Source organism: Ornithorhynchus anatinus, chromosome 12 (genome assembly GCF_004115215.2).
Source record: "Ornithorhynchus anatinus isolate Pmale09 chromosome 12, mOrnAna1.pri.v4, whole genome shotgun sequence".
NCBI classification, from domain to species: Eukaryota; Metazoa; Chordata; class Mammalia; order Monotremata; family Ornithorhynchidae; genus Ornithorhynchus; species Ornithorhynchus anatinus.
In genome coordinates, this window is record NC_041739.1 from 21,352,452 (window position 1) to 21,365,968 (window position 13,517).

Consider the following 13,517-nt stretch of genomic DNA (forward strand, 5'->3'; position numbering starts at 1 on the left):
CACATAATACCTCTAAACACTAATGAGATATTGAGAACAGCAGCACAGTAGTGCAAGGGCCATATAATTGCTTGGCTGCCTGCCAAATAATTTTAATAATTAGTGCAGGGTAAACATGGTCAGAGTCGATACAACTAAAGCAGTTTCCCGAGCAGTGGAAATTAACCTGCAGGAAACTTGGCAAGTCTAAACCCAACAGGACATGGCAGAACCGTATGCTACCTTAATGTGTAGAAGCACACATTTTTAAAGTTTCTTGATGTTCACTGTATGAGAAATTGTGACCATTTTCTTTGGAGAAATATTAAGCTAGAAAGTATTATGTTTGGATTATTTCAGATAATTGTCCTTATTTCCAAAATGTCTTCCTTGACAATTTTATCAAACAACCCACAGTACAGTTTGGCTATTGGGAACAAAGCAAAGTAGCTCTCAGTCAGCCAGGACTTGCCAGTGGTTTCCTCACTGTCCACAGAAGTAGCCTTGAAATTCCCTTTTGAAAATAACCTGGAGTGAGTTACCTATTACAAATTTAAAACCTCTTACAGTAGAGAAGAAAAACCAAGAATTGTCCTTCAGGGACCTCTAGCCTTGAAGCCACATTACTTTAATCAATTACATTTGCTAACTCCTGCTAAATTAACCACAGAACAAAGGCTTTAATTCTGCATATTCTCAATTCCATAACCACTTTAAAGCTTTGAAGATGGATTTATAGAGACAGACATAATTTGTCTAAGGAGCTGAGAAACACAACTCACGATTTCAATATAATTAGAGCAACATTAATTTTTAAATTACATACATCAGTGACAGTAATTAAAAAACACATACCTAATATTCAAATTAAAAAAAACAAAGAGTATTTAACATTAAGACATTTCCATATGGCTTTGAAAGACTCCTATCTTCAATGAGTGTAAGATTCTAAGTTTCAAAACCTTACTTCTATTTTCAGTACTTGTCTACTCTGGTTACTGCCCAAAATTGGAACATCAACCCTCACAGAAACAGAAACCACTGAAGTTTAAGGTAACCAACAATTCTAATTCCAAATAAGTATTATTATTGCTGTTATTATTGAACTTGTTAAGTACTTACTCTATGCCAAGCACTGTTCTAAGCGCCGGGGTGGATATAAATTAATCTGATTGGTCACAGACCCTGTCCCACATGGGGCTCATACTCATGTCCCCATTTCATAGATGAGGTAACTGAGGCACAGAGATGTTAAGTGAGTTGCCCATGGTCACACAGCAGACAGGTGGCAGTGGCGGAATTAGAACCTAGGTCCTTGTGACTCCCAGGCCCATTCTCTATCCAGTAAGCCACCCTGCTTCTCAAATGAGTAAAGCTGAGGGAGAAGGGAGCTCTAAGAGGTGTCTTGACACAGATTGGTACTTTAGTCTTTAAAAACTTTCAGGAAGGTCTTTAGGAGCGTCTCCTTTCTGGCCTGTGAAACGCATCATCTATTTGCCTTTTTCTTTTTTTCCCGCACCTGCTGACAACCTCAGATACTCAAAAAACTAGTCTGGGGATAAAAATGTCCATTCCTAGGGTGACCAGAGATATTCCTTTAAAAAAAATATTGGACCCAAAAACACGTGTCAGCACACATATTTACACTGGTCTGTCTGTGATGATGAATGTAAGTGATGAAGTTTGTCTGCTTCAGGATGAATTTGTCCAAATCTACGGCATTTCTCTGGGATATTCTGACTCCTCCCTCTCCCTCCCACCAGCTCCAGAGTCATATTCTCTTCTCAGGTACACATGAACTCAGCCACCGCTCCAAGCCACAGAACTTGGCAAAAGGAGCACTTAAAAGTAAAATACTGGATATACAGGCATCCAGCTCTATAACAATACTAGACGGGGACAGACTAGCTGAAAACCAGACTTGTCCAATGTAAAATCAAATGGCTGTCCATCCTAATTATACCTCAATTCCTAACAAGTGACATAGAGGAGTAGTTCTTGGAGCTAAGCCTCATCAATTTTCTTAAGGCCTACCTCTTTGGCCCAGGGTGAGAGGAAGAGGAAGAAAGCAATCACTAATTCTATCAAATTATGATGATCCAGGATTAATATGATCCATCAACATGCTAATGTAATAAGGTCACATAGAATTGATTACAGTGTAAAATGAAAAGAGGAAAGAGAAAAACTGGAATCTTGATAAAAATGCTCACATTTCCAGCTCAGCACGGGTGCTTTGCTTCTATGATTTTACTCTTTAAGAAAAATCAACACTTCTCATCCACACAAATTGAAAATGTTGTCTTGGGCAAGAGGTTTGAACAGAAGCAGAACAGCCAGCAGATCACCTGTTAATCACTAATTTCCAGGCAATATTTTCATCAAATTTGATCAGTGCACAAGTTTGATTGTGCAGGGGTCTCAGGAACAAATAGTTTCAGAGACAACCAATGCTATTTATTGAGTGCACAGCACTTTACTATGTGCTTGAGAGAGTACAATCCAATCCAACAGAGCTGTTAGACATGATCCCTGTCACAGACAGTTTACAATCTACAGGGGGAGACAGACATTAATTTATGACCTCCCATGATTCTTCAACTCAATAGAACTCCTGGTTTATTCTCAGGAAGCAATGGAAAGGATATTGGTAGCTTAATCTATGAGTCATCAAGAGCCTAAATGGCTTAGTAGCATAAAGCTTTATGAGACATTTTATTTATAATGAATATTAAAATCTGTAAAGAGGTCTTGTCTTCAGAGGGATTTCTCAATTAAAAAACAATTTATACCTATCCAACACATTTTAAAAAATACATAAAATCCACCTCTTCTTTAGTCTTTCTCATGTCTGCCCACACCAAATTCAGTGCACTTGGAAGATTTTTAGCACAACCATATCCAAATTTTTACAAGTTTCATTTAAAGTAACCTAACAAGAAAATTTTCAGATATTATATTAAAAATTGTATTATTCTGAAGCTTATAGGACTAGCCAATTATGCATTTCTCATCCCTTCCCATTGTCCACCCCATAAAAAAAGATATAGTCTGAGATGCTGCGGGGAGCAGATTAGGAAGGAGCCAGGAGGGGGTGCTCAGCGTGACGGGGTTGGGGGGGGGCATTGAGAGAGTTTCCCCACTTAGGCTGAAGACAAAGCAGAATAGGGGTGGAATAGATAGGGCAGAGGCTCCTCACTGGCTTGGTCTAATGGGCTTACAGATCCCAGCCTGTATCAGCCATTCGTGCTGATACAATAAAAACAATAATAATAATAATGATAATAGCACTTATTATGTTCCAAGCACTGTTCTAAGCTCCTGGGGCAGATACCAGTTAATCGGGTTGGACATAATCCCTGTCGCATATGAGGCTCACAGGGGTTGTAAAATTTAATCTCCATTTTCAAGATTAGGGAACTGAAGCACAGAGACTTGCCCTGGGTCACACATCAGGCAAGTGACAGAGTTGGGGTTAGAACCCAGGTCCTCTGACACCCAGGCCTGTGCTCTACCCACTAGGCCATACCTCTGGATTTTATGTATTGTGGCCGTTCAGAATCAGGGGTTGTCCTAAATCACCAGCTACAATTTGGCTAACATCTCTTCATATGTAAACAAAATCCATGTTCTAAACAAGAGCTTTGGAGACAAGATGACAACAAATCCCAACGAAGGAAGGGCAGAATACCATCACCAATGTTTTTCCCATTGATTTTTGAATTCCCATCTAAGGTTAAAGATAGTATTCATTTTTCAAACGACTGGAACATCTCTAAATAGTCACAGTGGGACCTGAACACCATCCAGAATTAAATTTTTTGTGACTTAACTACCTTTCAAATTTGCCAGAAGAATATCTACTTTATGAGATAAAGTTGTTCATTTTAAAACCGTGTTTGTTATTTTCTAGCAGCAGCCGAGAGCCCTAATGCATGTGCTAGTGTGATCGATCACTGTACCTCAAGGAGGCAGAGGGAGTCAGAGAACCTTCTGTCTCCCCTACTGGGATACAGGGAAATCTTCCTCTCACTATGTGATTTACAGGTATATGACTGCATAACACTGTTATAGTATTGCATATACAGATGGCATGACTTACACCACTTTCACTGCTGCAAGGTAAAAGGCTAGAGAACTGGGAAATATTTTGCACCTAGATTCCACAGAAGTAAAATAGGGAAAGCTGGAGTGATCTGAGTGTTAAGAATTCCTGAACTCTCCGGAGAAAAGAAGTGGGTGCTGGGACACCTTTCAGATGTGGGTAGTTATTTTGCTGAGGTGCTACGTCCCTTCCCTATTACAGCCCAGTTCGCTACCTTGAACCAGTTACACAATTCATAATCTCGTATGCTCTCATCCGTAAAAGCAGTACCATTATGATGAGGCGGACAAGGGGGAGGAGGAAGAGGAAGGAACCATTATCTATCTACTGTAGTAACATGTTTGCTTTGTTGGTTGGATCCTTGTCCTTGAACTTTAAAGGTCTAATTGAACCCAGTTAATTATAGCAAGACAGCACAAACATTTTCAGCAGATGGCTGCATCTGAAGCTGGCAGCACAACACCTGGTGGGGAACATTTTGGCACAACTCCCCCACCCCCCCACCCCCAAGCCTCAAACTTCAGGATCAAGGTAAACAACTTCGATCATCCAACTTTACATTCAAGAAACCATATACTTTTATTCACATCATGATTTACATGTACCTTTCTCTATCTCTGAGTAAAACAGACAAAAACGGCAAACCTAAAGCCTTAACACTGGAATTAAAAATCAAGCCAAGAGGCTGCCCTAGTTCCCTACCTGTTGCTCAGAAATGCTCCGTGCATACTCTAGCCTCTTCTTGGTAAGGATCAAGACTGTAGACATTCCTCAATATGGGCAGGGAATATGCTTGTTGATTGTGATATTGTACTCTCCCAAATGCTTAGTACAGTGCTCCTCAAACAGTAAGCCCTCAATAAATACGACTGACTGACTGACCATGAAATAATATCATTAATGGTGGTACTAGTGGTACTAATATCATTAGAAAACCAAAGTTATGAAATATCCCAATTTTAGCAAGACATTCCTGAAATTTAAGGGTCTTTCATGCCTTATTTGTGTCTTTGTCACCCCCATTAGCCTGTAATCTCCTTATGGGCAGGGGATGCATCATTTTACATCTACTAATTTTGTTGAATTGTGCTTTCCCAAACTTAGTACAGTGCTCTGCACACAGTAAATGCTCAGTAAATACCACTGATTGAGAGTCCACTGGCAAGGACAATCAATTAATCAACAACAATAACAATAGTTGTGTATTTTTTAAGTTTTACTATGTGTCCTGTACTATGCTAAGCACTGGGATAGATACATGATAATTCAGTTCTCACTGGGGACTCTCAAAGTAGGAGGGAGAACAGGTATTGAATCCCCATTGTTCAGATGAGGGAACTGAAGCATAAAGAAGTTAAATGACTTGCTCAAGATCACACAACAGAAAGGGGCAGAACCAGAATTAGAACTCAGGTCCTCTGTCCACTAGGCCATGCTGTTTTTTCAATACTATTACTGCTATTACTTCGGGTTACATTTATGCACATCCCGACCCATACCTCACCGCAATGCAGTGGTTGGATTGAAGGGCGCTGACACACTCTGTAACAGAGAATAACTACCTCCTTTTTCTCTTCTTCAACAGTAAATATTTCTGACCTGAGAACTACCTAAGGTACCCCGCAGGGTGGATCGGCTCAGCAGGAATCCTGCAATTAACTGACCTACGGGATGGCAATGACCCTAGTGGCTACCAATGTAACTTGCCTCTGGGTCTCGGAACAGCATCACTATTATGAGGCAGTACTTTGGCTGTAAATGGGTTTTGCACACTGAATTTTTACACACACTTCACAATGGGCTGAATCTCTGGCCTGCCCGCCTACTCATTCACTGCTCTCCAAGTCCTAGCGGGAACACAACTGACAGGGACGAGAGTCCATTCGGTGCTACGCAACTAGGTGCACTGAAGTTGGTTTCATCAGATGTGCTTTTGGTCCCAGCGTCCTCCTGACTGGACCGAGGCTCATCTGTGATTGACGATGGGGGATGGGAGACTCAATCGTCATGTCACATCCTCCCACCCTAAAATACCCAAAACGTATTGAGACACCTATTTTTTAAAAAAGGACCAAGGCCAGTTGAGGAAAATGGGCATTTCATCTGATAGGAAGAGTGATGTGGGGAGAGAATGTACACCTATGTTGATATAATTCACCCTCCTTATCGAGGGACAGGGAAGAGAGAAAATGAAGTGTGGGGAGGGAGGAAAGGAAGTGGGAGCCGGGGGGCAAGAGCCCAGGGGTGGGAAGGAAGAGCATTCTATGAACCACATTCTAAGAGATCTGGGGCTCAGAGCTCCCTTATTAGCTAGACACCCAGAATTATGTAATCTGGGACTGCCACAACAGTTCTATACATTCATCCCTTGGGTTCCTTGTCTTCAGCTTTCCAAGGACCCAATTTTCAGAGCCACCATGACAGCCCCTGAGCTCCAGACCCTGAGGACTCAGATCCGTTGAGCTCCAGCTCCACTGGCCCATTGGGACCTAAAGACCAAAGTTGCTGCAGGAATCAGGATTGTTGGCTGATGATGGTAGCCATGGAGCAGCCATTCTTTTCCCTTCCTCCCCCCTCTCTCCTTTCACTTTCTTCCTTTTCTCCCACTTTCTCCCTTTTCTCTTCCCTATATAGTTCCACTCTGACCCTACCCACTTTTAGGTTCTGCTCTTTCTTCTCCAGCTCCATCCTAAGGAGACTCATGTTTTTCCCAGGAAAAGAGAATAATTTGATCACGCTTTATTTACCACTGGAGTCACTGTTCTCCAAAAGGCCTGATTCTAACCCACTGCTGTAATCATGCTAATTACAGAAAGCTTTTGGGCAATGATGGTCCTCTGCCATCAGATGGCTAATTGAGTTAACTTTTATCTTCGCTGCTTATAACAAGCTTGGCTCTTTAAATCAAGTGTCAAATGTAATTATGGAAACCAGAGTACAAATCAGACTACGTGCTCCATCCTAGGAGGGTTGAGGGTGGGGGGCAACTTAATACAACCACAGAATAGCTCTTCAAATGACTGTCAGCCATGGGTCTCCCTTTCCTAAATTTGTTTTCCCCAGCCATTATGAGTAGAAAAGGCTGATGAAATATGGCAGCAACAAAAGGTCTAGAATGACTGGAAACCTGGGCCTTAGAAACCTAGTGGGTTGGTTATTATTCAGAAGAGACTGAACTAATGCTAAATTATATCACTGACCAATTAGCAGTGAATGGAGTCCATCCTACCAGCATGACCTAGTGGAAAAAGCACAGGCTTGGAAGTCAAAGGATGTGGGTTTTATTCCTGACTCTGCCACATGTCTGCTGTGTGACCTTGGGCAAGTCACTTCACTTCTCTGTGCCTCGGTTACCTCATCTCACCACTAGGCCATGTTGCTTCTAATTTTTATATTAAAGTTTGTCTCAACCTCCAGACTATAAACTTGTTGTCGGCAGGGTACATTTCTACCAACTCTGTTTTTACTCCCCCAAGCATTTAGTATAGTGATGCACAATCAATCATATTTATTGAGTGCTTACTATGTGTACAGCACTATACTAAACACTTGGGAGAGTACAGAGTTGGTAGACATGTTCCCTGCCCACAGTGAGGCTTAGTGTCTACAGGACACAGTAGGCACCCAAATACCACTGATGATGATGATAACAGAAACTAATGAGCCAGCTCATTTATTAATGTGAATTTTGCAAGCTGCTTCTCCCAAGATGTCTCAGTGTGCTTTATATTAAAGAACAGCGGCTCCTGATGAACAAATATGCACATAGGTATGTATGCCTCATTGTAAGGTAGGAAAATATGGGAATATTACAAGAGTATGGGAAAAAATTGGACACACGCAACATACATTTTAGTTATTGGACTTTAAATCTGAGGGAAGCTGCTGCTACTGCCCTAGCAAGAAAAGGAAAGAGACTCAGCAATCCCATAGCTAAAGGAGATCCCCACTGTACTTCTGCCCTGTCACTCCCTGACCCAGGGGTCGCCCTGGACATTAGAAAAAAAACCGAGACATTTGTCGCTGCTTTCTACAACGCACCACAAACTTCTAGCACCAACTGGACTGCTTTCCTTCCCTAAGTAGGGAAAGTGTGTCTGGGTCTTTTGACTTGCATTTGTTGGTTGGCCTGATCCAGGGGAGCCACAGGCTGCTCTTCGGTTGCTGGGCAGACCACACGCATATGTTCTATCATTTATTACTTTGCCGCTGCACTGACAGCAGCAGCAGCAAGCTGCAGTGTGACGCTGTCACAGCCCTTCTGCTTAGGCGTCTCGTTTTTTTGTGGTTGCTTTTTTCTTTAATTTTGTGTTTTTTTAATGGTATTTGTTAAGTGCCTATTATGTGCCAGACACTGTACTAAGCGCTGGGTATATAATAGTTAATCGGGTTGGTCATAGTCCATGTCCCACGGGGGACTCAAAGTCTTAATCCCATTTTACAGATGAGGTAACTGAGGCACCGAGAAATTAAGTGACTTGCCTAAGGTCACAGAGCAGACAAGTGGTGGAGCTGGGATTAGAACCCAGGTCCTTCGGTCTCCCAGGACCATGCTCTATCCACTAGGCTGTGCTGCTTCTCTAATTTTAAAGAAGTTCTTTCACCTCCATATTCATTTTAACCTAACTTCTTCCCTGCTGGGTAAAGAGAGGTAAATACTATTCCCATTTCACTGTTGAGGAAACTGAAGCCCACAGGTACTAGCCCAAAGTTGCCCAGCAGGGCACTAACAGGTATGGGATTAGAACCCAAGATTGCCGGCCCACAGGTGCATGCTCTCGCCACAAGACCACAGTGACTTCCTATGAGGAAGCCATCGATTATATCCTGGCAGCCAATGGGACTTCATACAAAGACTTCTGCTTAATAAACCTCTTTTGAGGAACAAATCTGTTCATTAAAAGCAAGGGATGCCCATTTTTGTTTCCCTGGGCAACTGACTTAGCTGAAGCAAGCAGCAAATCTGTCAAAAGCAGGTTTCCTCTCCCGAAAGGAAACTGCTGATGGCACTTAGTCCATGCACTAACCAGAGCAGTGAGGCAGTCAAGTCCTGTGGAGTTACATTTCCAAGAGAACCTGCATTGAGACCTCAAAACTACAGTTTCCTAGACAAACTTCACACTCGATTTCTCTCTGAGGCACAGAATAAGAGGCAGCATGGAAATTACAAAGTGTTGTTTTTTTTTAATTAAAGCCTGTGCTTTGGAACCTCAATTCACTGGCCATCAATGTGTGGAGAAACGATTTTATTTGTGACTTTACCAAGCCCTATCTAATAATAATAATGATGATGATGACATTCGTTAAGTGCTTACTATGCGCAAAGCACTGTTCTAAGCGCTGGGGTAAATAAAAGGTAATCAGGGTGTTCCACATAGGGCTCACAGGCTTCATCCCCATTTTAAAGATGAGGGAACTGAGGATGAGGGAACTGAGGCCCAGAGAAGTTAAGTGACTTGCCCAAAGTCACACAGTTGACAAGTGACAGAAGTGAGATTAGAACCCATGACCTCTGATTCCCAATCCGGGGCTCTTTCCACTAAGTCATGCTGCAAGAAAAGGGAAGCAGAAGGGGAAGCAGGGATAGAGAAGCAGCATGGTTCAGTAGACAGAACACGGGCCTGGGAGTTAGAAGGCTCTGTGTTCTAATCCCAGATCTGCCACTTTTCTGCTGTGTGACCTCAGGCAAGTCACCTAACTCCTCTGTGCCTCAGTTACCTCATTTGTAAAATGGGGATTAGGACTGTGAGCCCCATGTGGGAGAGGGACTATGTTCCAACCTATTTGCTTGTAACCACCTCATCACTAAGTACAATGCCTGGCACCTAGTAAGTCTTTAATAAATATTATTATTATTATTATTATTATTATTAAGGGCAAACAGCAGAGAGGAAGCATGAGCAGGTAGGGGAGACTTACTGGGCAGAAGTAGGTGTTCTCCACTATGTGGTTTGCCACCATGCTGTTCTCTGCCGAGAGGGACATAATGAAGAGCAGGGCATCCCGGGCCTGCTGCCCCACCGTGCCCTCCCGGTGGATGAAGGGGATCAGAAGGGAGAAAATGAGGAAGTTGGTGGCACCTTGGTCCTCGCTGGTGTGGAAGAAGAGTTCCAAGATGGATGGGTCTTTGGCTAAAATGGAGCACAGTTGGTTGAGGAGGACGACGAGCTCCTCCTCCACAGCTGGGGTGGCGGCCCCCGAGCAAGAGCTCAGCAACATCATCAGGGGTTTGAGGATGGGCTTGTGATGCAGCAGGGGTTGGTGAGACTGGGTGACCAACATCTCGTACGTCTTCAGCTGCTCGATCTTCGTCTCCTCGGTGAACTCCCGCCTTAAGCTCCAAAGGAATAGCTTCTCCATGATGTTTTCCGTAACTACAAATTCCAGGATGGGTCCCATTGCTGCATCCTTGGCCTGCTCCTCAATCAGCAGGAATATCATGTGCTCTACATAGTTCTGCACAGCACTGGCCTCATCTGGAAGAATCGACCCATATTTTGCCTGGGTGTTTTTAAGAGGGTCGTGTTTCTCTAGGATTTTCACAACCTGCAGCAAAATCAAATGGGAGTCGCTCATCTGAGTCGTGGACACAAATCTACGCAGCAGAACTCTAATTTTTACATTTTCAAGGAGTCGAGGTGACACCCTACCTTGATCCGGGAGCAGACCCCTCAGAAGGTATGCATGCCCTTCATCTCTATGCCATTAAAGAGTGTTAGATCTCTGGCTTTAAACACTGTGAATTTCTGCTCTCAAATAACATTTCTTATCCACTGGCTCAGAAGCACCATCGAGCATGAGAAATTATGGAATCTAGTTTCATCTGAAAGATGTGGCTAGAGTGGACAGTAAATAAAAAACAAGGACTATCTCTAAAATGAACTCTAAGAGTACTAAGGTGGATTAAGGTAATAAGCTATATTCAGATGATAAAGATAATAGTATGCACAAGAGCCCCAAACTGCAGAGAACTGATATTATTCATTTTTTTCCATCTAAAATATGTCACCTCTTTCTCATGTGATTTCCTGGCACTAACGCTTTGAACCACACATCAGGAAGATGTAAGGTAATCAGCCTCTCACCCTCTCACCTGAGGAGAATAATGATTTATGTCAGGCAGGCAGCAATGAATGCTGATTTGACTTTACTACCTGAGGAAGGTTGAAGGAAGAATAGACTGGTACAAAAAAATCTTTCTGGGCTAAATTTTTTGTGCTTGCTTGCAAGGCTGAATTGTTTAGAACAATTAACTTGGAATAATAGCCTGTTTCACACTGTTTGAAGTGTACTGCAAGAAGCAAACAGATTTTTTGGCAAAGTGGTGACTGTATTATTTATACTCTACTTGGTGAAAGTAGTATTATGCTGTACACCTCCCATTGCCAACTATTTTAACCAATACAAATGCTTGTATTTTCCTGAAGTTTGTATTTTCCTTACCTGTGCCCAGTGATTTTTAAACACTATCATGCATGTTTCTGGGTCAACTCCTTGCAGGCTAACAGCCTGGTGGATTTTGCAGTTTCTAGCAACCGATGACATCATAAAGTTTCCAAAGTTAATGCTTTTAAGTCATATTTAATTTTGGGTTGAAAACTTGGGGTATAGTCACTATTATTCAAGTGTCACACATGTCTTGACATGTCTCTGTCACGGGCAGAAACCTGTAATGACAAAAGCAACAAAAAATTTCATATTATGGAAGTTCTTACTGAAAAATATACGAAACCCATTATACTCAGATCCAGCCACCCCAAGCATAGAAGCTCTGCAGACAGCCCAACCATGAAGGGAGCATCCACTCCTTCATTCATTCATTGATTCAATCGTATATATTGAGCGCTTACTGTGTTCAGAGCACTGTACTAAGCACTTGGGAGTGCACAATACAGCAATAAACAGTCCCAATCCCTGCCTACAATGGGCAACAGAACACCAACAACCAGCCCTGGCATAGTCCTCAACGGATGCTAGAGAACCTCCAGCACAGCACAGTGGAAGAGCTGAGTCACCTTGGCAACCTGGTACTCAACATAAAGCTACTTGGTGATGATGGTTTAGGATCAATCAGTCAATCGTATTTGAGTGCTTACTATGTGCACAGCACTGTACTAAGTGCTTGGGAGAGTACAGTATAACCATAACAGACACAAATCCTGCCCTTGACAAGCTTACAGTCTAGAGGGCGAACCAGACATTAATATAAATTAATTACAGAGATGTACATAAGTGCTGTGGGGCTGGAAGGTGGGGTGAATGAAGGGAGCAAGTGAGGGTGAAGCAGAAGGGAGAGAGAGAAGAGGAAAGGAGGACTTAGTCAGGGAAGGCCTCGTGGAGGAGATGTGCTTTCAATAAGGCTTTCAAGGCGGGTAGAATCATTATCTGTAGGATTGAGGAGGGAGGATGCACGCGCAAGCACACATGACCTTCAGAGACAGGAGAATTCCAGCAGACCCCTAAATGTTTGAGGGTGGGCAGCTTAATGTGAAGGAAACTCGGAAAGAGGAGAGGAGCAAGTTGGGTTTTAACGAGGAAAAAATTTAGTCATTTTAAATAATCTATAAATCAAAAATTCTGAGCCATATACAGAGACCAAAGATGTGCCTATTTTCTACTTTCTGTTCTATTCCCTTGTTATCAGAGTGCTAAAGCATTGGAATATCTCTAGGGTAATGTAAAAGTGAAAGAAAAAGATGTATATCCATATTGATGAGAGACTTATGAGAACATATTTCCTCAAGCACCTAAGTTTCCAATTCATTCTCTGCATTTTGCCACATCCTACTTTTTGCTGACAATTTTGGGTTTTTCATTTAACTCTAAACCATACCACAACTGTAAATTCTTAGCAGGCCCCTCTCCCTCATGCGGAACAAAATAGATTTAGGCCAGAATAGATGGGCTGATATTATTTGGTTAATTGTTATTTTTACAGACCTTGCCAACAGGGTCTTAGAAGCTTCCACCTATCCCAACCTACCTCCCTCTTCTGGTCCCAGTTTAAGGGTCCTGGAACTACAAATCTGAAGTATAGTACTTGTTAAGCACTTATTCTGTGCCAAGGACTGTACGAAGTGCTGGGGTAGGTTCAAGATAATCAGGTTGGGCACCGTCCATTCTTACGAGTGAATGTTCGTTCACCAATAGTGGGTAGCACAGGGTAGCACAGGGTCAATCACAGGGTGGTCTGTTTTAGACTCTGGGCTCCCCGGGGGGCGTTAAGGAGTCAAGAATCTTACTGGAACAAGTAGGAGGGTCTATCCCTAGTTTGTTTCCTTTTGTTTTATGGTATTTATTAAGTGCTCATTATGTGCCAGGCACTGTATTAAGCACTGAGGTACATACAAGATAATCAGGTTGGACATAGTCCATGTCCCACATGGGGCTCACAGCTTTCATCCTCATTTTTCAGATGAGGGAACTGAGGATA

General features: G+C 42.5%; 1 protein-coding gene across 1 annotated transcript in view; it reads right to left on the bottom strand.

The window, feature by feature from the left end:
• FHIP1A (FHF complex subunit HOOK interacting protein 1A) overlaps positions 1–13,517 on the bottom strand; it is a 102,779-nt gene that overhangs the window by 55,119 nt on the left and 34,143 nt on the right. The window contains exons 2-3 of the mRNA XM_029077160.2: positions 11,528–11,751; positions 10,004–10,630 (exon numbers count right to left, since the gene is read on the bottom strand). Coding sequence (XP_028932993.1) covers positions 10,004–10,630; positions 11,528–11,632 — 732 coding nt within the window. The 5' untranslated portion in view covers positions 11,633–11,751. The remainder of the gene's footprint in view (positions 1–10,003; positions 10,631–11,527; positions 11,752–13,517) is intronic.